This window comes from Galdieria sulphuraria (assembly GCF_000341285.1).
Source record: "Galdieria sulphuraria unplaced genomic scaffold scaf_57, whole genome shotgun sequence".
Lineage (NCBI taxonomy): Eukaryota > Rhodophyta > Bangiophyceae > Galdieriales > Galdieriaceae > Galdieria > Galdieria sulphuraria.
This window is the reverse complement of record NW_005178418.1, coordinates 33,365-53,391: the sequence shown is the minus strand read 5'-3', so window position 1 is coordinate 53,391 and position 20,027 is coordinate 33,365. Positions and strand designations below refer to the sequence as shown.

General features: G+C 38.3%; 6 protein-coding genes across 7 annotated transcripts; 2 read left to right on the top strand and 4 right to left on the bottom strand.

Annotated features, from left to right (window-relative positions):
- Positions 1 to 10,821, bottom strand: Gasu_55450 (uncharacterized protein). The gene is made up of 11 exons (XM_005703322.1): positions 9,868 to 10,821; positions 8,805 to 9,789; positions 8,096 to 8,760; positions 7,918 to 8,042; positions 7,317 to 7,866; positions 6,940 to 7,263; positions 3,159 to 6,890; positions 2,659 to 3,094; positions 1,231 to 2,602; positions 470 to 1,181; positions 1 to 408 (listed from the first exon to the last, which is right to left on the bottom strand). Exons 1-11 carry the CDS (start codon positions 10,804 to 10,806, stop codon positions 37 to 39), a joined length of 10,212 nt encoding a protein of 3,403 aa, XP_005703379.1. The 5' UTR covers positions 10,807 to 10,821; the 3' UTR covers positions 1 to 36.
- A 120-nt stretch (positions 10,822 to 10,941) lies between these two features.
- Positions 10,942 to 12,331, bottom strand: Gasu_55440 (uncharacterized protein). The gene is made up of 3 exons (XM_005703321.1): positions 12,201 to 12,331; positions 12,066 to 12,147; positions 10,942 to 12,015 (listed from the first exon to the last, which is right to left on the bottom strand). The coding sequence occupies exons 1-3, from the start codon at positions 12,288 to 12,290 to the stop codon at positions 11,528 to 11,530; spliced, it is 660 nt and encodes a 219-aa protein (XP_005703378.1). The 5' UTR covers positions 12,291 to 12,331; the 3' UTR covers positions 10,942 to 11,527.
- A 255-nt stretch (positions 12,332 to 12,586) lies between these two features.
- Gasu_55430 (lysophospholipase II) lies at positions 12,587 to 13,961 on the bottom strand. The gene is made up of 4 exons (XM_005703320.1): positions 13,826 to 13,961; positions 13,477 to 13,774; positions 13,136 to 13,433; positions 12,587 to 13,086 (listed from the first exon to the last, which is right to left on the bottom strand). Exons 1-4 carry the CDS (start codon positions 13,881 to 13,883, stop codon positions 12,883 to 12,885), a joined length of 858 nt encoding a protein of 285 aa, XP_005703377.1. The 5' UTR covers positions 13,884 to 13,961; the 3' UTR covers positions 12,587 to 12,882.
- A 70-nt stretch (positions 13,962 to 14,031) lies between these two features.
- On the top strand, positions 14,032 to 16,135 carry Gasu_55420 (FAD-dependent monooxygenase/oxidoreductase acting on aromatic compound). Of its 2 annotated transcripts, XM_005703318.1 has the most exons (9): positions 14,032 to 14,183; positions 14,434 to 14,574; positions 14,624 to 14,894; positions 14,940 to 15,045; positions 15,090 to 15,158; positions 15,207 to 15,310; positions 15,357 to 15,491; positions 15,546 to 15,779; positions 15,827 to 16,135. In XM_005703318.1, exons 2-9 carry the CDS (start codon positions 14,442 to 14,444, stop codon positions 15,987 to 15,989), a joined length of 1,215 nt encoding a protein of 404 aa, XP_005703375.1. In that variant the 5' UTR covers positions 14,032 to 14,183; positions 14,434 to 14,441; the 3' UTR covers positions 15,990 to 16,135. The 2 variants fall into 2 exon arrangements, with proteins under 2 accessions (XP_005703375.1, XP_005703376.1); XM_005703319.1 differs by lacking the exon at positions 14,032 to 14,183 and having other exon boundaries at positions 14,432 to 14,574.
- A 6-nt stretch (positions 16,136 to 16,141) lies between these two features.
- On the top strand, positions 16,142 to 17,334 carry Gasu_55410 (transcription factor). Its single transcript, XM_005703317.1, has 2 exons — positions 16,142 to 16,392; positions 16,441 to 17,334. The coding sequence occupies exons 1-2, from the start codon at positions 16,238 to 16,240 to the stop codon at positions 17,207 to 17,209; spliced, it is 924 nt and encodes a 307-aa protein (XP_005703374.1). The 5' UTR covers positions 16,142 to 16,237; the 3' UTR covers positions 17,210 to 17,334.
- Positions 17,335 to 17,350: 16 nt separating this feature from the next.
- Gasu_55400 (nuclear receptor co-repressor 1) lies at positions 17,351 to 20,001 on the bottom strand. The gene is made up of 5 exons (XM_005703316.1): positions 19,031 to 20,001; positions 18,791 to 18,980; positions 18,590 to 18,738; positions 17,545 to 18,544; positions 17,351 to 17,496 (listed from the first exon to the last, which is right to left on the bottom strand). Exons 1-5 carry the CDS (start codon positions 19,861 to 19,863, stop codon positions 17,377 to 17,379), a joined length of 2,292 nt encoding a protein of 763 aa, XP_005703373.1. The 5' UTR covers positions 19,864 to 20,001; the 3' UTR covers positions 17,351 to 17,376.
- Positions 20,002 to 20,027: the final 26 nt, after the last annotated feature.

Here is a 20,027-nt window from a genome sequence, read left to right as displayed (position 1 = left end):
AGGAATACTTAAGATGGTACCTTGTGAGGATGGATCCTAAAAAGAAAAAGGTTGAGATATTCCGTGGACTGTGTTGTGCCTATGTTGACATACTGAAAGAGATTCCCTTTGGATACGGAAGGTATCGAATTGTACTTGTAGTTGTCGATTTTCTCCTCGATTGCGGTCCACCGTTTGGAAAAACGTCATTCGATATTGGTCACTAGCCATTCGAAGAAAATCTTGTTCATGAAAATGCATAGCGAACAAAGACAACATCAAATGGTCTCCGTTAATCACAAGTCGTTTGTTTTTGTGTTTTCTCATCACATGAGCCATCGTAGAATGACGACTATCAGTGTCAATGCTACCGATGGTGCGACTCGTGTTGCCTACAACCATGGAACTGATACGTTTGGTTTCCATCAACTGTACAACGGAAATGAATGAGTACACAATAAAAGACCAAGCATTGAAAAAGATTACTTACCAGGTGCGATAAGGATTCCTGTAACCGACTCAATGCCGGAGAACTGGTTGAACACAAAGCACCATGTAATCCTTTTATCCATATATCCATGTCAACTGAGTTCCTTGCAAGTCGAAGGACTTCATCACTTGACTCGTAAGTTTTCCAAGAAAACTGTTTGCAGGCGAGTCTTAAAATTTCTTCTCGAGTAGTATCTCCTTCTGTTCCTTGAGCCAAATGAAACAAAAATGAGTCGACATCCAAATACAAGAAACCAATGGATGGACTCGATAACTGCGAGATGAACAGTCTTTCTAATCCACCCTTACCATGAAAATGTTGTCGAGTGGAACGTATTTGACCTCTTGCACAGTTCAAATAGAAAAAGTTGCGATCATCTAGGAACCCAAAGTGAACGTAGGAACGATAGAATCCTAACTCCATGGAACCACTGGATTGTTGTACCATGCGAAGAGATAACTTTACAAACGGTGTTTGTTGTTGAAGGTGATAGTGATCGTGAGAAACATCCATCCAATCTTGAACACAAATAGAAATAGCAACTTTTCTAAGAGGTTGTATTTCCCAATGAGTAGGTTGAGTAGTAGACGACCAATGAATATGCTGAAACACATTTTGCAAAGAGAGTAAGGAAGCCAATTCTAAATCAGCGGCAATCTGTCTCAATCTACAAGTTCCCGTTCTATTGGTCAAGTCAACAAGAAAGTCAATCCTATGGACATGTTGTCATAAGATTAGGGATAATGCAATACTTAACTTACCCTGTACCAATACATCGTAGTTGACTTGCAGTGTGCCATCCTGGATTCAATGAAATATCCAAACTACCAACACCGCCACTGGCTAACAAGATTTGCTTTCCATAAATGGGATGTTTTCCAGGGCTAAACAAAAATTGAGCTTCGGGAACAAAAGCTGAAGCAGATAGCATCATCAACCCAGGAGAACCCACGCTTTCCTTCAACCTTGCATAGGATCTCGAAAGACGAACGATCAAACTCCATTGAAAACACTTTCCACTACTAGTAATAGGAGAAGAAGATGCAAAGGATGCGATAGTTTTCATTCTTCGATGCCAAGGAACACTAGACTTTCTAGAATGAGTGGAAGGTACTGGTTGGTTCAAGTTTTCTTGGGAACGATCAAAGAACCACTTCATGATATGTTCCAATTGGCTTTCCAAAAAGTCCATATTGGCATAATCCCAATCACAAAAGAACACAGCTTTAAGTCTTGTAACATCTAAAAATAAATTACAATACATGCCAGGTACCATAATATCGGTATCCATATACTTTGTAGACTTGAGAGTTACAACTCCAGCATTAATATTGACTCCGAGGTCAATCAAAGTAAAAATTTGGGTACCCATAACAGAATCATTTTCAGAAGCAGCATCTGGTAATAGTCTTATGGCATGATCAAGAGAGAGAGTATAAGAGCCCACATCTACAAAACACGCAACATTTCCCGATAACCAACTGAAATCGATACAAGAACCTTGAAACGTCAAAATGGGAGTGTTCTGTTGATAAATGTTGGCCGATTCAAATGAACCTGTCAATACCAATCGATAACGAGGTAAAGTCTTCAAGTTGTCCATTCTTAGAGATAATGATGGAGAATATGAAGAGATACGAATATCATAACTGTTATCGACAACAAAAGTCATGCGAATGATACCAATACGAACATTGGTCAACATATAAATACAAAGTCTGGAAGCTGCTGCTGCCACAGTTCCCATAAGAGAGTCGGTTGTGGACGATTCTTCTTCATCACATTCATAGTATTTAAATTCGTCCGCTAATAAAACCAAAGCAGTCATACATCGCTTATCCATAAATACTTCACATTCTTTCATAGATGATAATGAAATCAGTTGTAACCGATGCAAAAATGTAGAGTCTATAGATTGCTTCATTCGAATGCGAGACTGAAATTGATTAATAGAAAATCTCGATGGAAGAGAACCAGCGGAACGGATCACCAAACCAATATTTCGAAAAGTAATATGAATGTCAGGATAAGGAATATTGGTCGTCTTCAAAACAAAATTCAAATTATCCAAAAATAGTTCGGAATGAATTCCCATCAACTCCGAATTGAGTGATAAGGTTTGCAGAGAAATGACTGGAAAAGCTTCTTAGTTTTCTCCAACAAAAAAGTTTGACAAGAATCTCACTTACCTAAACTAAACAAACGTGTCACTACTGTTCTACTATGATCTGCCAACATACTGTTCGCCGTCATTGGTTTAACGAAATTTTTCTTTCGAGGTCGATTCCACAATTCGAAGATATTCTTCAGACCCCTCAAACGCTCTTTGGTAACCATACTTTCGATGGCTTTGAAAGCCAAATGAAATCGGTAATAGGTGACGACTGGTCTATTTTGTAGTCTTTCTTCATTATCATTATCATCGCTTGTTAAAGTTATTCTTGCTTCCAAAACAGCACTAGGCAACTGCAGAAGATCATGAGCCACTTGTTTGTCAAAGTATTCCATAAATTGAGAAGGTACTCGAACAACAACAATATTTTCCGTATGGCTAAGTTCACAAGAAGTTGCTCTCAAATCTTGTACTTTGTATAGCAACTTATGGTCGTTCTCACTAAGTGGAAGCTATTCCATAGATACATAAACATGTCATTTCAATGAAACTAGAAAACAATCATACAGTACTTACTTGTAAACTACATTCTGAAACGGCAACATTCAAAGGAGGTATATTGTATATTTGTGAAGATGCAGTGCGAGCATCTACTTCTCTTTCTCCTATTAAACTTCTCAATTCATCCAACACATGTCCGAATAGATGCCAAGCTGAAAAGAAATTGTATTCTACTCTCATCGAAACATTTTCTATAGTCAACATCGAAGCAACTATATTGGCATTTCTTCCATTGTTCTGTAATGAAATGACATACTGTGGAGTGCTGATGAAGATTCCTACCCACTCTTCTAGATTAGGTCCGTTGATTTTGCACTCCACTTCTTCACTGCTACATAAAATACTAGAGTGCTCCAAGGAATCAGCAAGCGACATGGGAAGATAAGTGACGTTTTGATAGGATTGAAAAACAAATACGCTTTCTGTTGAGGAAGAAGAGAGTTGCAAATCTATCTTATCGATGGATACCATAACATCCACGAGTATAAGTGCTGCTGATAGCAGAGATGGCTGAATATCCAATTCATTCCAAGTTGTCTTCGCTTCAAAAGAACTAAGAGACCTTAATAGAAAGGCTGAGTCTTGAGCAGATATTTTTGCATCTTTCTCTTTTTGTTCCGAATGAATAGTACCAGGTAAAGTTGTTCCCCAAGGTACAGAAAAAGTTGAGACAAGATTGTTCCTCTGATTGACTCTCCTACTACTACTAAAGAAGAATGGCGCAGTAGACAGCGACCGAAGTAATGCATCATCACTTATTTGGTTCTCAACTGTGGGAGGATCTTCAGTCATTTGCTTGGAATGAATAGGAGGATCTATCCATTCTCCTTCTGGCATAGAACGAAATATTTTACGTTGCATTCTTTCCACTGCAGAAGCTGTCCACTCCCTTTGTGAAATGGACCATTCACTATACCAAATACGAATACATTCACGTATAAAAGCACTAATCTTTGTAACCAGTTGGGTATCAGCTTTTGAATGCATTTCATTCATCACAAGTACGAGAATGCTACGACCAGAGAAGCAGGAATATTTCCAATAGATTTGATGACATACCAAAATACTAACATTTTCTACTATCAATGAAAACTCATTCCAATGACAAATCCATTCAAAAGCTACTTTTCTGTTGCCAACAGTAGATGAATAAGGATGATTTCGGGAGGCAGAAGATTGGAGAAGCATAAGCATTCGAGACCTTTCCATTTGATTCATTGCTTTTACTCTAGCAAAAGCAGACAAGAAGACTTTTCGGATTTGTCTACCTGAAGTCACCAGTCCCGTGGAAGCTTCTCCAGCAATCACACAAAGACTAAAGACATCGGCAGTTACAGTTTCGGGTTTGCTCTTAAGAACACCACCCCAATAGGAAACGCCGAACTTTGCAAACAACATACAACATCTAACCAAAGACTCCAATTCATTCATGTTCTCTCCAATTCTGAAAGAATCTAGCATCATATTTACATTTTCCTTTCCAGAGGAAATAATATTCCTAATCTGAATATGATTGAGCTCCATGATTCTGGACTGGTCATCCAACCCTCCATCCAAAGATATACCACACAGGATTTGAGAGAGTCCAAACACAAGTTCCTTTGCTTTGCTTCGGGAACCAGATACATTCCATCTTAAATAGGAATTGGATAAATATAAATAAATCTCGGGTATAGAAGAAAAGGAAATACATTTGTTACACGAGAAACTGTTAGGACTCATCTTTCTAATTTTAACTTTCACTTCTGGCAACTCCATTGAAAACTTATAGTTGAAAACCGTATCTTCCTCCGAAGCAATACAGCGTTCCAAATGTTCCTTCCAAATGTCACAGATAATCAGCTCCACATGTTCTTCTCTTTTAGGAATAAAAACATTCATGAGGTTTATTCCTGTTTGAATGGCAGCAGGAGAAAGACTGCATTTCATACTTTCCGGAACTGCCAATTTGAGATAAGATAAATTTTGCTCCCCATTGAAACCTTCTTCATCACATTCTCCCAACTCTCCATTGTTCATTGCTGCCTCAAGTTGCATCCAAAATTCTTGTACAGAATCAGGAATTTCACCAAAGTCTGAATTGCCTGCTCGAGACATGCTCTGCTTATTCTCATTTGAAACTCCCAAAGTGGAGTTGCTTTGCTTGCGAAAGTCTCTTCGTGAGCGGCTATTCATCAAAAGCTCATCGGTTTCTTTCCATAGGAATTGGATACGCATTTGAAAACAATCGGCTTTCTTTAGTTCTTCCATTTGTTTAAAGGCAGTCAAGGAAGCTAGTTTCTCGAATATACGAAATGTTACTGTTAAACGGGAAGAAAAGGATGCCACTTCCGTATAGTCTTGCTTTTCAATAGCTTTCTTCACAATATTGCTACCACCAACCGAATCTTCTAATAACTGACTTGTAGGTATCCACAAGCTGACCAATATCAATCCAATTTCCAACTTTGCTGTTAGTCGAACGTTAGCATGCTGCAAATTACTCAGTACAACTTTGAGACCGGAGGGAACCACTGACTCTACTATGCTATCTTCATGAAAAAATTTAAGGTCGAGGGAACCGAGTTCCAATTCCAATGCTTCCAATGGAAGAAGATAACCTTTCTTCCGTTCAGTTGATGATAAACGAAAACAATTCCAAATATCACTAAAACATTGCACTTTGTCCATCCTCACTTGGCCATAAAAGGACTCGAGCCTTATGGAAGCAATATTGATATATTCTACATCGTTATTTCCAAAAAGATAAAGCACACTAATCGATACCCCTCTTAAATACAGCTTTCGATGATCCGTATTGTTTCGCGCAGCAACGCTTTCACTTTCTACGTGAGGAGTTACTTCGATATTTCTTGGACAACTCAAAGTAAAGCTGGTACAGCTCTTCGTACTCTTCATGTAGTAGGAACAGTAAGGTATTTTCAATCGAAGATAGGAGAAAAAACTTGGAACCTTGATAGCAGGATCGATGCCGGCACAAACAAAAAAACTCCATCGATGAATATTCATCAAAAAGGATGTTTCTCTTGTTGATCGAACATTTACAAGTTGCTCCATACTGCTACAATATTCTTGAATGAGTGGTCTGCCATCCATATGTGCGAATAAATGTTCTCCGAAATAGTTGTCTAGAAACTCATTTAAATAAGTCAAGTGATGAGGGTTTAAAACAAAGTTCAAGTCTGATATGTTCAATACCGCTCTGATTCTATCTTGATAACCAGGCACCAAGATATTCCAATAGGAATGCGAACACTGAATATCAAAACTGGAAACATCAATAATCTTTTGACAACTTCCCAGTCTCCTTCGTAAGTCAGGTTCAATAGGCCAATGAAACCAAACTTTCAAATGCGGAGCGTAAAGTAACCAATTCATATCCCAAGTCAATGGCATAGGAAAGAGACTGGAAGGTGAATGAAACTTCATTTTCAACGTATTCCCGACTGCTTCGAGTGCCCATTCATTATCCATATCCATTTGAGAAGGATTCTTCCAGTTGTTCAGAGGATTAGCGGAAAAATAAAGACTATAACCACTTTTAAGTTCAAAATTGACAAAATACTCAGTAGGCAAAAAAGAACGAAAAGGATCATAAGTAACACCCTCAGACATCTCACTCAAGATATCTGATATGACGTTTGTGTATTCTCTCACAAAAGTCCATTTCGAAGATAACAAACGAAAATCGAATGACCATTTTCGATAGCCATTCCAAATCATTGGGAAGCCAAGTTTTCCTTCCACCTTTTGTATATAAATAGAAGAATAGCTTACGCCCAAGTCGAAAACTTACCGTTAACATAGGGGCCTTGCACAATGATAAAGTGCTTTCTTGTAAAAGATCGACGACGACTTCATCGAAATTGGCACAAAATTCCAAATTCGCTTCTGTTTCACCAACACTTATCATATAAGGATACAAGAGTGATAACTGAAGTGATTCTTGACACCAAATATTGATTCGGGCAGTATCAGAAGAACGTCGATTATTATCAGGATAACGAGGATGAAAAATAATGTCCATCATAGGTTGATTGCTTTTGGCTTTGCATTCCATTTCTATTTGAAAGCAACGGTGACGCCTCTTCCTCCCTTCTTTGGTAGAATTGGTATCTATCTAAGAGATATTAGTGATATGTTTCTCTATAAAATCCGATCATTCTAGTATACCTCAAAATTCTCAAAAGTAGGAGGGAAAAATCTCTCCAAAAGTACACATTTGGCTTTCTCAAGAAAAGGACTATAATAAAATCGGGTACCTGAAGAGGATATCTTAAGTAGGCACTCGGGTGGATTCCAGACAGGAGCTTGTCCCTCCAGTAATATTGTGATTCCTGGTATATCATAATGATACTCAACTTGTACATTATCAGCTTCAAAAAGTGTAAATTTATGGTGCGAGAGAACATCTGTTGAAGATACTTCTAAGTAACCAAATAACCGGATCATAAAACTTTGTAATTTCATCCAATAAGATATAAGAGAATTGACATAACTCCATCTTTCATTCGTTTCTTCATATTCATGATCAACAGCTGGGCTATCGATGACCGTCATTTCTGCTTCTTCATTTATAGAAGAAGACAGATATGACTTCATCGAATGTGGCGTAACTAAAGATTCTGCAAATCCTTCTGGATCCAAACCATTGCGATGAATATATCCATCCAAGTTGCTTGTTTCATTTTCTCTCATATTGTCCGATATTACAGAAACATACCTACTCCACTTATTTCCCTTTCAAAAACAAACTTCAAAACACAAAACATACTGTATTTGGAAACGATTCATAGTCAACTTGTAAAAGGAACGATACACATCCAAAGGACAAGGAGCTGAAACAGCAGCATAACGTCCTTTTCCCGTCTCGAAATACAACAAGACAGCATCTGAAATCTATGCCTTGGTTTCAGTTGTATCCCAAAAGTTAGCTTTGAAAAAAGTCCTACCGCAGGGTCATTTGCGACAAAAGAACAATATTGAAGGTCAATAGCAATAGGACCCAAATACTGATAGAGCCATAGTGAATAGCCTTCGAACTCTTCTACAAGTAAGCTGAATGGAGCTTGTAAATCAACGTTATAAGTTTGTTGTTCTACGACTTTTTGAATAAAATCATAGCGCGCTTTTTGATTGACTAGACGAATTTGAACTCCTTGGGCAACAATAAAAGCAGCAGGTGTTTCTTCAGAACGCCCTTGAGTCGGTTGGTGGGAGCTACTTGAACGCCTATTGAGAAATAAGGCTCTCCACCATAGTACTGTTATCTCAAGGTTTTCTACATATAGGTTTGCGTCTATAGTAGTGTAGCAAAGACCTTTCAAATTGACTTTTCCAGACAAGAAGATGAAACGCAAGGAACGTATACTTATATGAGCTTCTCTTCGAAACACAACATGGTTACAAAGTTTAGCAACTACCTTTGCCAATATTTGAGGGATGTATAAAAAGAATATTAAAATATAAGAGGATAGACCAATAACAGCAAAGGCAAAAGCAACGAGAGAAGCCATCCAAAGTGACTGGCATTGGCGGGAAATCGAAATCTCGTTGTCCGATGAAATGGCTTTCAAGTCTGACTCGTATAGCTTTGATTTTTCACGATCATCTCCAACTGAGTAAAAGCGTTCAATAGCCAACATTCTAATTCTGTATCACCCATTTGACGCACATAGTTAATGTGTGTTTCTATTTTGTTTCTCCAAAGATTGGGAAGTTGCCATCTTCTATCTCCACTTTCGAGTTTACTTAAAACACCAGTAATACATTGCTTGTATCGAACAAACCATCGATATTCCGCTAAAAGTCTACGTTTCCTAAACCACTCTTCAAATACTGGACCATGAATAAAGTCTTTCACAAACTGACGAACAACAACTTTTCTCTTGGAAAGTTTCCGATGACGAGATGCTTCTTTTAACTTGTGACGAATACCCTTTCTGGAATGATCTTCAGAACCTGAACGTCTCCTGGAATGAGACATTTTGGCAGATGATAATTGTAGAGAATCAAGATTCCTTGAAAGTTCACTAAACTTCACGTCCCCATCGGAATCCTCCCCTCCATCTGAGGAACCACTTTCATCATTTTCAGACAAATGATCATTCACCGAAGAATAGAAAAGATGCTTTTTATCTAATAAAAACTTGTTGGCCAGAGCATCTCGTTTGGAAGATAACAGAGACGTAATAGAAGAAACTTCAATATCATGATCACTTGGAAAGGTTGTCTTATCGAAACAACGAAACTCGGGAGGCGATTGCATCAATATCTTCATAATATCATCCTCGTCATGATTATTCCCATCTTGTTTCATTTCTTGAGCATTCAAAGGAACAAAAAAAGGATGAAACATTCTCAAAACAGTCAAAGTCATTTCTCGAAAATACTCGCGTAATATAACGCAGGTCGCAAGTCTTTGTGAGGAATTTTGTAATGCTTTTAAGAAACGTCTGCTTTTGCTAAATTTTTGACAATATTTCGTCTTCAAATAGAGAGAAGGATACATTTCACTATGACGGTCAATAGCTTGCCCAATAAAGAGAATATGTCTCGATTCTTCAAACTGGTTACATAAAAACGCACTAGTAATGCCAAATAGACTACGGCAAAGACACTCTTTATCCTTCGATTCATCCAAATCCTAACTTGAGGGCTAAACAAACAAATACTCAAAACAACAAGGACTTGCCTGAATAACAAAATAAGATTGCCAATTCACGCCAATAGGTAATAAAGGAACAAGAAGACTTAACAAACATCCGACAGCAGAACAAGCTCTTGCTGGAGTTGATGAAACCACTAAGATGGGCTCTCCTAACATCATCAATTCCCACAAAGTCCATAAGTAGCCTAAATTTTCTGAAAAGCATAGATACAAATCAAATTCGTGAAAAAAAGGAACACTACAATTTGGCTTCACTAAGGAAGTAATTGGGAAATCTCTCGTTTTCATCGAATGGTATAAATTAGGTTCTTCATCAGTAACTTCAACAGTATGAATATACCACTGTCTTGCTGAACCACAAGGACATAAAAAATAATCTCCTTTCACTAATAATTGACTGCCAAGGAATGTTAACGTCTTCACTGTAGAACCATAACTATCCGTTCCTCCAGCTATTATCTCCAGCCACTGAAACTTCAAGTATTCAAGCTCCCGCTCAATCTTATCCTTCTGTAATCTTCCATGTTGAAACAAATTGCCTGTAACTAGATAAAGAAGTGGTCTCACGAAACAGGTAGAGATATTGGTGGTACAAACTGCAACTATCGCGTTTTGAGTATAACCTCTTCGAGCACTTTCGCTGGCAGATACTCGAAACAAGCTGTGGCCAATAACTTCTACAGTTTGGAAGCAAAATTTGCTTTGGCAAGGACCGTTATTTTTCCAAAAATAAGCAGCTGATTCTGTCTCTAATAATAAACTGTAAGGAATACGAAAGAAAAAGAGAGAATCTTCCATTTGGATTATTTCTGATGACACACTGGTTGAATCAGGCATTGCATGGAAAGCTATGAAGTCTTTCGCACTGGTAGAAAACACGTCCCTTCGTTCACAGGACCCACTGTCTTCACATACAGGATAGAAAGTATCCCTGATACAAGGTCCGTTTTCAACATCAAACTCGACCCATACCAGGCCAAGTAGCGGAAACATAACTCGAAGGGCCCTTTAACTTTCAAGGTAATATTATATCAAAAACTCTACAAATCCTTAACTTTTGTATGGCAACTGTTTGAGTGTCTTCTTCAGAAGTGTCATCAACAATGGTGTCTTCCAATCGACATAAGAAATATCATTTTCAAATTTATTACTTTAGTTGAGCTTTGCATAACAACTGTAAACTTTTCACCTAATCTTGCTTATCGAAGAATGATATTGAGTGCAATCTTGCGTCTAAGTGGCTTGTATAACTTTTTCACGTTATACCAACTTCATGTTGCCAGAGATTCGATTGTCATAGATAATAGTTTTTCTTTGGAGAACTTTCTAAGACAAAGCTGGAGAAAATAAACTCTTAGTTGTTGCCGAATAACTGATTGGACAAGATTTCTCATGATCTTCAGGTATTATAAATAGAACATTTCTTTGCAAGTGTTAGCTACTCAGTTGGAAAACTGTCTTTCACAGGCTTGCTTTGTGTTTGGACGACAATAGTGAAAACTCGTGGAGCAAATAATTGACAAGAAGAGCTTTCCAACTCGATCAGTCGTTGAGAACTAAAAATGATATTTTGTAACATTTGTCATCACATTGAGAATATAACCAACATCTATACTCGTATACGAATACTTGAAAATTTTCTTACAAAACAAGCAAGTTTACACTATGTTTTTGTTTGAACACTAACAAGAAAGAATAGGATACAACTTATAAGTCAAACACAACAAACGACTAAAGAATCGATAAGCGTCAAAGCGCCTAGAATGCAGCTCACAACTCCAATAGGAAGGTACCATTTGTGATATTTGTGGATGATGGTTTCGTAGCAATGGTTGGTTGTAACGCAAGGACACGTAGATATAGTTGTAGTTGGGTCACATGAAGAAGAAAATCCACAACAACTATATTCATTCTGGATCTTGCATATTTCTTGTGGGTCATCTGAGGCAGTTTGCTTCCATGCACTACAGGCTGCACTTTTGAAAGGTGAAACGTTGTCACCATTAGCCAACATAAGAGTGACAATTGCGGTAAATAACAACACCAGAAAACATAATATGACCAGAATAAAATAGACAAATTTAAAAAATTTGCCACAGCAGCCTCGACCAAAGGCAAAAAACCCAAAAGCTCCCACTAGGGCAATTACCGCGCCAACAACTATTCCTGCTATTCCAAAGTTTGATATAACCTTCCAAAAGTCTGAATACCCAAATTAAACAACAATATCTTTCTATAATATGTTAACCAACCATTTGTCCATTCCAAGTCAAATTTCCCACTATGAGTCACTTCAGCGTAAATACCGACCCCTACTAGAGCGAGACCCCCTAGCTATAAGAAACGTGAGCTTCGAACAATTCCTGTTACAGTAAATTTGGACTTACAAAGTATAGAGCAGAAATTGTCCCATGGTAAAATAGAACAAATGTATTTCCTGAACTCCTGGAAGACGTAAAGTCATTGTAGCCTTTCATGACAAATTCAGCAACTCTTTTTTTCTTCACAGAATCGGGTCATTTGTTAAAGCCACGCTGGGAAAATTAGCCAGCGAATCGTGAATGAAATGGCCCTGATGAATTGGCTTCATTGGACATTCCATCTATACAACCTGTCTTTGTAGAACAACTGTCACTCACACATAGATATATAAGACCTAAACAAAGTACTCTATTTTCATCAAGTTTGATAACTTACAATAAAGATTTCAACTCTACCTCGAAATATTTGGACAGTATTTTCCCCACATCTATTGCTTCTTTATACTTTCGTCAATCTTAATGGAAAATTTATCTACCATTGACAATGGCATATATCTGTAATGTCTGGTATCAATGTTCAAGGTTGCTTTTCAATATTATATATAGTGGACTCGAATAAATACATTGTAATTTCAAAGAAATTAAGTGGACAGTTTATGCACAACTGGATGACAAACAGGTTCTCAAGGATATTCATTCATATCTTCTCTTTCAAATTTCGCAGTTTCAAATGAACATAACGCAATTAAAAGGCTTCTAATTTCGACTAGATATTTTTATAGAAAACTTATCGCCAACCAACAAAACCTTAATGGGAAAGAAATTCCTTCGAAACCGACCTATCATAATAGCAACTACTTAGAAAACTTTCAATATCTCGCCTCTCTTGTTCATTTATAAAGTGATCCATTCTCGGATAGTTACGAAACAGAATATTTTTCAAACCAAAGGAACGGATGAGTTCCGCAGAACGTTTTCCTAGAGCAAAAGGCACTACAGCGTCATCCTCTCCCTATTTGAAGAAGCCTTAGCCTCAATAAAAAGGTATGTGGGAATCTTACATGTCCCATAAACAATGGTGTTTCAAGGTTTGTCGATGATAACTTTGCTGGATATTCTTCCTCACCTACTAGCCAAGAGCTAGCTGCGAAAAAGCCTCCTAATTGGTATGGAGAACGTAACATACAGTTCAAAGTCACTGCTCCTCCTTGACTAAAGCCTCCAATAAAAATTCTGTTCAAAGATATTCTCTTTTCTACTTCATCCTCCACTATTCTAAATATTCTATTTAGGGTACTCTCAAGTCCTTCCTTGTCAGAACAACGATACCAAAGATGTGAAGTCAAATCCAGCGAAAACCTTTCTTTACAATAAATATATGAAACCCAAAATTTCAACTTACCAACCACGAACTGGAAACGGCGCATCATTTAGAAGAGGCGCTTCAGGAAGTATACACTTGGTACTCGGAGGAGCAACACTTTCTGCAAGAGCCACTAAATCAGAAGCCGAACTTCCAAACCCATGTAATAGTATAAGAGTACTATCCTGTGCCTTCTTTGAAGATATCACTCTAACTGAAGCAGAAGAATCCACCGCTGACATCCAACTCCTGAAAGAAACAACTCTTTGTGACTTTCTAACCAACCAGTTTCTCTTGCAACGATGATAGTCGTAAAACAGACAACGGGAAGTACCACCTTGATAAAGGTAACCAACGAGAAGAATTGTACTCGAAGATAACAACTCACCTAAGACACTCGTAGAAAATACAGATCGAAAATTGTTGACAAACGTTGTGCTTCGCATGAATCGTCATCAATGGAAGCAACCAGTTCTTATAGGTCCTTATTTATTGGGTGCTCTTATACTTGTTTTAGGTGTTCTGCTTCCCTTTTATTGGATGGTACGATATTTGAAAAAGGCAGTTCCTTGTTTTAAAAGTAATATTTAACAGTTTAGGAAGAGCGCTAAAGTTCCGCAACGTTCTCGTCTTGGAGAATAGAGCTTGGTTTTAGCGATACTTCGTTGTTGTCACTTTAACGTGGAGTATTTGGTGAAACCCAAACACGAAAAACACTTTTTATCGCGAGAGTTCTTGTCTGTTGAGTCTGTTGTATTATAGACTACTTTACAGTTGACTCTCTCCTGTTTAGGATGTTTACAATATATATGAGCCTGTCAATGATGTTTACTGTACATGTTATCTTCTGAACTGACGAGTTTGCACAAGTTTTTTTCTGAACTTTCCAAATTTTGCATCGCTCTTTTTAGTTTCGTTCTTCATATCTCATCTCAATAAAATGAAGAGTAGTTGATTCTTTTCAACTTTGAAATGAGTGACTTTTCGTATACAAAGCTATAACTATGTTTACGACTTCCGAAAAAGGTCGTCCAGTTATTATTGTTGGTGGAGGACTAGCTGGTTTGACCACAGCTTTAGCTCTTCACCGTGCTGGAGTACGCTGTTTTGTGTTTGAACAACAAGAGGAACTAACTGGTATGTATGTTTGGCGCAACTATTTATATTCTCATAAAATATTTGAAAGCTGTGGAACCTAGTGCTGCAGTATCGCTGTGGTCAAATGCTTCCGCTATTCTTGATCGACTGGGAGCTGGAACAAAGGCTAGAATGCATGGAATGCCAACTTTAGAACTACAGATATACGATGTTAAGAACCGAACTTTGCTGAAGAAATGGAATCTGTTAAAAGAACACTTATCCTATAACGGTACAGAAATTGTGCCAGTTCCAAGGGATATTTTACGACAGATTCTTTCCGAACTTTTACCGCCAGACACAGTTTTCTTCGGAGCGAAGTAGGTCAGCTATCTTTAAAATATTCTTATTACTTATTTCCGCAGATTTCAATCTTATTTGGATCGAGGCAGCTATGTGCAAGTAAGATTTGACAAATATGGTGAATTTGAAGGATCTTTCTTGATCGGTTGTGACGGAGTTTTTAGCAAAGTAAGTTTTGTTGCATAATGAAAAGTTTGTACTCACTTTGGAAGGTTCGTAAGACTATGGGCATTAATCTAGAGCCAAAGTATGCGGGATATACGACATGGAGAAGTATAGTAGTAAGTTATGGGTTGTCTCTTAAAGCCCTGCTTATGCAATTTGTTTAGAACTTTTCAGATACAAAGCATTTTCCATTTTTTACTGGAAAAGAACTCTGGGGAGCTGGTTCACGTTTTGGCACATTAGTTGTTAATCCCGATAGGATTTATTGGTAGGCATTGGCTTTTGAATTGATTTTGCTAGATGAACAAGTGTAGGTATGCAATAGCAAATGCAGCACCGGGACAAATATTTTTGAGACCTTTCAGACCGCAATTGTTACAACGCTTTCAAGGGTGGCCTTTTCTTTGTGAGGACCTCATTCGTAATAGTAACGAATTTGACATAAGAAGGTGAATATTGGAGAAAATTTTTGTAGAAGATGGTACGCTCAACTTGATCATTAGATATGATGTTTATAATTGGCCAACACTTGGCAATTGGACAAGAGGCCGTGCGACACTTGTAGGAGACGCAGCACATCCCGTCACACCGAATATGCATCAGGGAACTTGTATGTCTATAGAAGACGCAGCCTATTTAGCCCAAATGGTTTCCAAATATGGTCTTGAAGACAACAGAGCACTAGAAGTATATTCAGCTGTTCGTTCCCGTCACGCGCAAAGCATAGTTCTTGCAAGGTAAGACACTTTCATTGTTCAAAACACAGTTGACCTACGTCAATTAGTCGAGTTGTTGGTCAATGGGGTAGTTGGCAACATCCTGCAGCTCTCGGTGCTCGAAACCTTTTATTAACTTATCCTTTTATTTACTGGATTTGGCACAAGTTGTTGAAAAGGAGCAACGTGGATTTTAAGTTTCCATTTACACTACCTTTTACGTCTCTTTAACAACATTGTGAAAACTCATCAATATTGTATTATATGATACTTTATTATGTCCTGAAATAAATCTCCCTATGGACTCTTCCAAAGATAGAAAAGATGAGATCCATTTTCAACGCACCTTCGGAATGAATGAATGGCTGACATGTTTAGTCCATTCCCTTTCTTTGGAGATTCATTCTGAGCAGGCCGGTGGTAGGGTTTCATCTGAGGCTCGGTTGGAGTAACGTGTTGTTGAAAAGGCTTTTCTTCAAATGGTGAAGGCAAGGGAAATATTAGAAGCACAATTATGCGATAGCTGCCAGCTTGAGAGAGCCACTGCTTACTGTGAAATGGACTGTGCTTTTCTTTGTGACCACTGTGACGCTGTCTTTCACGACAATGACACGCAAGCAAGAAGCCACGTAAGGTAGGTCGTCACTAGTTGCCGTTAACGCCCTTTTACGTAGTTTTGTAGAATTTGCACCACGGCAGGTGTACTGGAAGCATATTCCGGACCCAGAAAGCAGCAAAAGAGAAACATTCAACACACTTCCTTTGGAGAAAGATGTTTTCCGTTTGAAAGCTTCTCCCTCGAGCCTAGCACCTGTGGAGAAGAAAATCTTAGCGACTTATATTTGCTAGATTCCACTCTTTTTTCAAAGAATGTACGCAGTGGTCGCAATCAGGCAAACTCTTTAGAAGCTTTAGAAAAATTGAGCCCGACGGATTCCCTCGTCCCGGAGTATTCTTCGGGGGTTGACGATGTTTGTCGTCTGTTTTTGAGAGATGAAGAGTCTTCGCCACAAACCTCGAGTGAAGTTTCTAATTGTCACAATGACGCTCTTGAGTTCCGAAAAAAGTCACATTCTAGGGTGACTCTACCTTCGTCGGTTGATAGCATGTGTTCTGAAGAACAAACGTTGATATCTGACATTTCAGATAGCACCAGAGATATAGAAAGCCCCGAGCCAAGCTTTATATTGGATGATAGAAAGAGACGAGAGGAAGAAGAGGAGGAAGAAGCTGAAGCTTGTACGGAGGCAAAAACAGAAAGACGTCGTATTGCTCTAGAACGCTTCCGTCAGAAAAGGTCTAACAGATGTTATCAAAAGAAAATTCGCTACGAGTGTCGAAAGAGGTTGGCGGATGTGCGTCCTCGTATAAGGGGCCGTTTTGTTAAGAAAGAAGAGTTCCAAGCTTTGTGTTTAGAAACGGGTGACGCAACAGTCCCAAATGTGTACTAGTTAATGAGTGATGAATTATAAGTTTATGAAAATTTACTTCAACATTTCTTCGATGCTCTAATAATTGTTTTGATTGGAATATTTGGATAGGGAGTGGGTTTGATTATAAAAGAAATTTTAAAATAGTATATCTCTCATTAACCAACCAAAAAAAATGTTAGATAATTTTATTCGCTCAACAAATCATGAACATTGAGAGTTCTACGCCTGATCCTACTCGTATCATCTGAATTGGCGTCATCTTCAACATTCTTTTGTTCATCTTTCAAGTCGTTAGGAATACTAACCTGTCCAAAGTTTAATCTTACAGACCATCCCATGATAACATAACCTACTTTTGAGATATCCCTATCAAATGAACTCTGAGAGTTCATCTTGTCCTCACTTAGGAATCTTTCTGTCTTACAACTATGTGACACGGAAGCTCTGTCCTGTGCATAACTGTCTGCATCGTTCAAGTCTTCCTTTGATTCATTGTCTCCAACCACTCGCCGAAAACGCTTTGTACTTAAATTCTCTTGAGACTCCTTCCTCTTACGCAAACTCCTGGTAAAAGTAGCCATCTCTCCATCACTTGCTATAGAAGGTGAATTCGGATTGGTTGAATCCCCTTCGGAAACTTCCGTTGCTTTCTGTGACACGTATTCGTCATAAAAGGCACGAAGTTGAAGAGGAGACTTGGTAGGAATTTGTTCCGATATCTTTTCCCAGTCACAACCTAATTCTTTCAGGAGCTTGAAAAAAACATTCTTTTCTTTGTTTGTCCAACGATATTTCTTAACATCCATTTTCTTTATCTTTCCTTGGACTTTCCAGACTCCACTCCGTCGTCGTTCCGTAAGATTTTCCTTTTGTTGCCTTACTTTTATCTTTTCAATCACATAACAGGGAGAAATGTATCCATCTCTACCAACAGGAATGCAAACAGTAGAATTCTCAAAAGTTGGTGTGTGATCCTCACTGATAGACTGTAACCCATGTTCACGCAGAATCTTCTTTGTTTGCATTTCAAAACTTGTTCCTGTTATACTGGCAAGAGTATGAGGAGCTCTTGAATCCCTTCTCCAGTTAAGATAACCTGAATTACAATCTGAGACGTTATTCAAAGACTCCTTATTTTTCAATGCTTTAAAATTGTCCATCATCCATCTCCTTGTTACACTATCTGCTGGAAAACCACTAGTTGCAAGAATTGCACTAGATGCTTTCCAAGACTGTTGCCTAGAACCTATGTATTCTCTAGCTAATAATTTCAGATTCAACTTTAGCTTGTTCTTGAAGTAATAACGAACAACATCCTCCGTTGTCTTATACTCCAAGAATGTTGCAATTTTACTACAGAGACATGAATAGGATAAAAAGTATGAAACAAGTTCTTACCGAAAGTTCTTTCCGAACTGAAGAAATTTTTTTAGAAAAACAATCCTTTCCGCTCTTGTCCATGGATTCACAAGAGCGTCAAAATAGGCTTCCACAATAGGATTTTCGTATAACACATTTCCACCTTCAAATGGTTGGAATAGACTTACCTTCCAGTAAAGCTCAACAAAGAAATGGTAAACTTAAAATCAAGTAACTTACTTGTCCCGGTATAACAGCCGTCGTACTATTCTGAGAATGTTTATCATATCCGTTGACTTGTTTTCCATTATTACTTTCCAAGCGACTATCTGTCTCATCAGAAGAACTTCCGTTAGTGGGAGACGAACTTGGACCACGGTTTCTCGTGGCTTTTACAACATCAGTCCCACGAGTTGCTCGTACAAGCCAACTATTTCAATCTGAGAGATAGCGAAAAAGATAACAGAAAGATAAACTTACACGTCTCGTTCTCGTGAAGAAGAACTATTGCCCTCTTTGCTTCTCTGTCGATCCATCTTTTTTATTCGCTCTATCCATGCATCCTTCAACGTAAAATATTCCTCTCTTAGAGTTTTTATTTTTTCCAACTGCGCATCCTTTTCTTTTTGGATAGAAGACTCCAAATGACTTCGTAGGTTGCTTTCCTCTGAGCCTTGTATTTCCAAAGTTCCTTCTTGCAGCAACCCATAGATATTCGAACTTGTAAAATCTTCACCACTTAAGTTGTAGTCCAGTAATCGATGAGACTCGGATATTCTTCTTGCATTTTCGGCCTGTATCCTATTTACAGTGACATCAAGAGGTTCTGGTGGCTCAATCTTCAAAGTTTTCCTAGTTGAGCAAGAGATGGGTATAGACTTCGCTGCAAGTTGTTCCCGATGACTTAAAAAATCCTTTCGAGACTCAAGTGCAGCTTCTTTCGCGGCAAGTTGACTTTGAAGGAAGCGAACTCTCATATTAATGTTTTCAATCTTCTTTTTCAATTCCTCCGAAGAATTAATCTTCGATAGAGAAGGTTTTGTTTCATTTGTGAACGCAGAATAAGAAGGTAAATTTCCCTGAGGTGTTTGTTCCTTCAAGACAGCTACTTGACTCGATGGGGAATCACACGAAAACAAACGGTCAGTCAGCTTCTTGTTAGAAGTAGGCAAAGTGGTAAAGTTCAAAGCTTCGGTATTCGTTGTAGTATTGGCAAGTTGACCTTCTCCAGCCGGTTCTTCCACAGCGTTGGACAGTTTTTGTACTCCACAACTATCTTCCGTGTCATTCTTAACGGGGACGCTCTGACTCATTTCCTCTAGAACCCAAGCCGTGGAACTTATTGAGGCTTAAAATAAACGCTTGCTAGACCTTGACAACTTCAAAAGCTCGAGCAATGTCATGCACCAAGACATGTAAGCTTCTCCCAATTCCTTGAATCAGTACAAAATAGTTAGTTGTGAAGACGTGACATCCA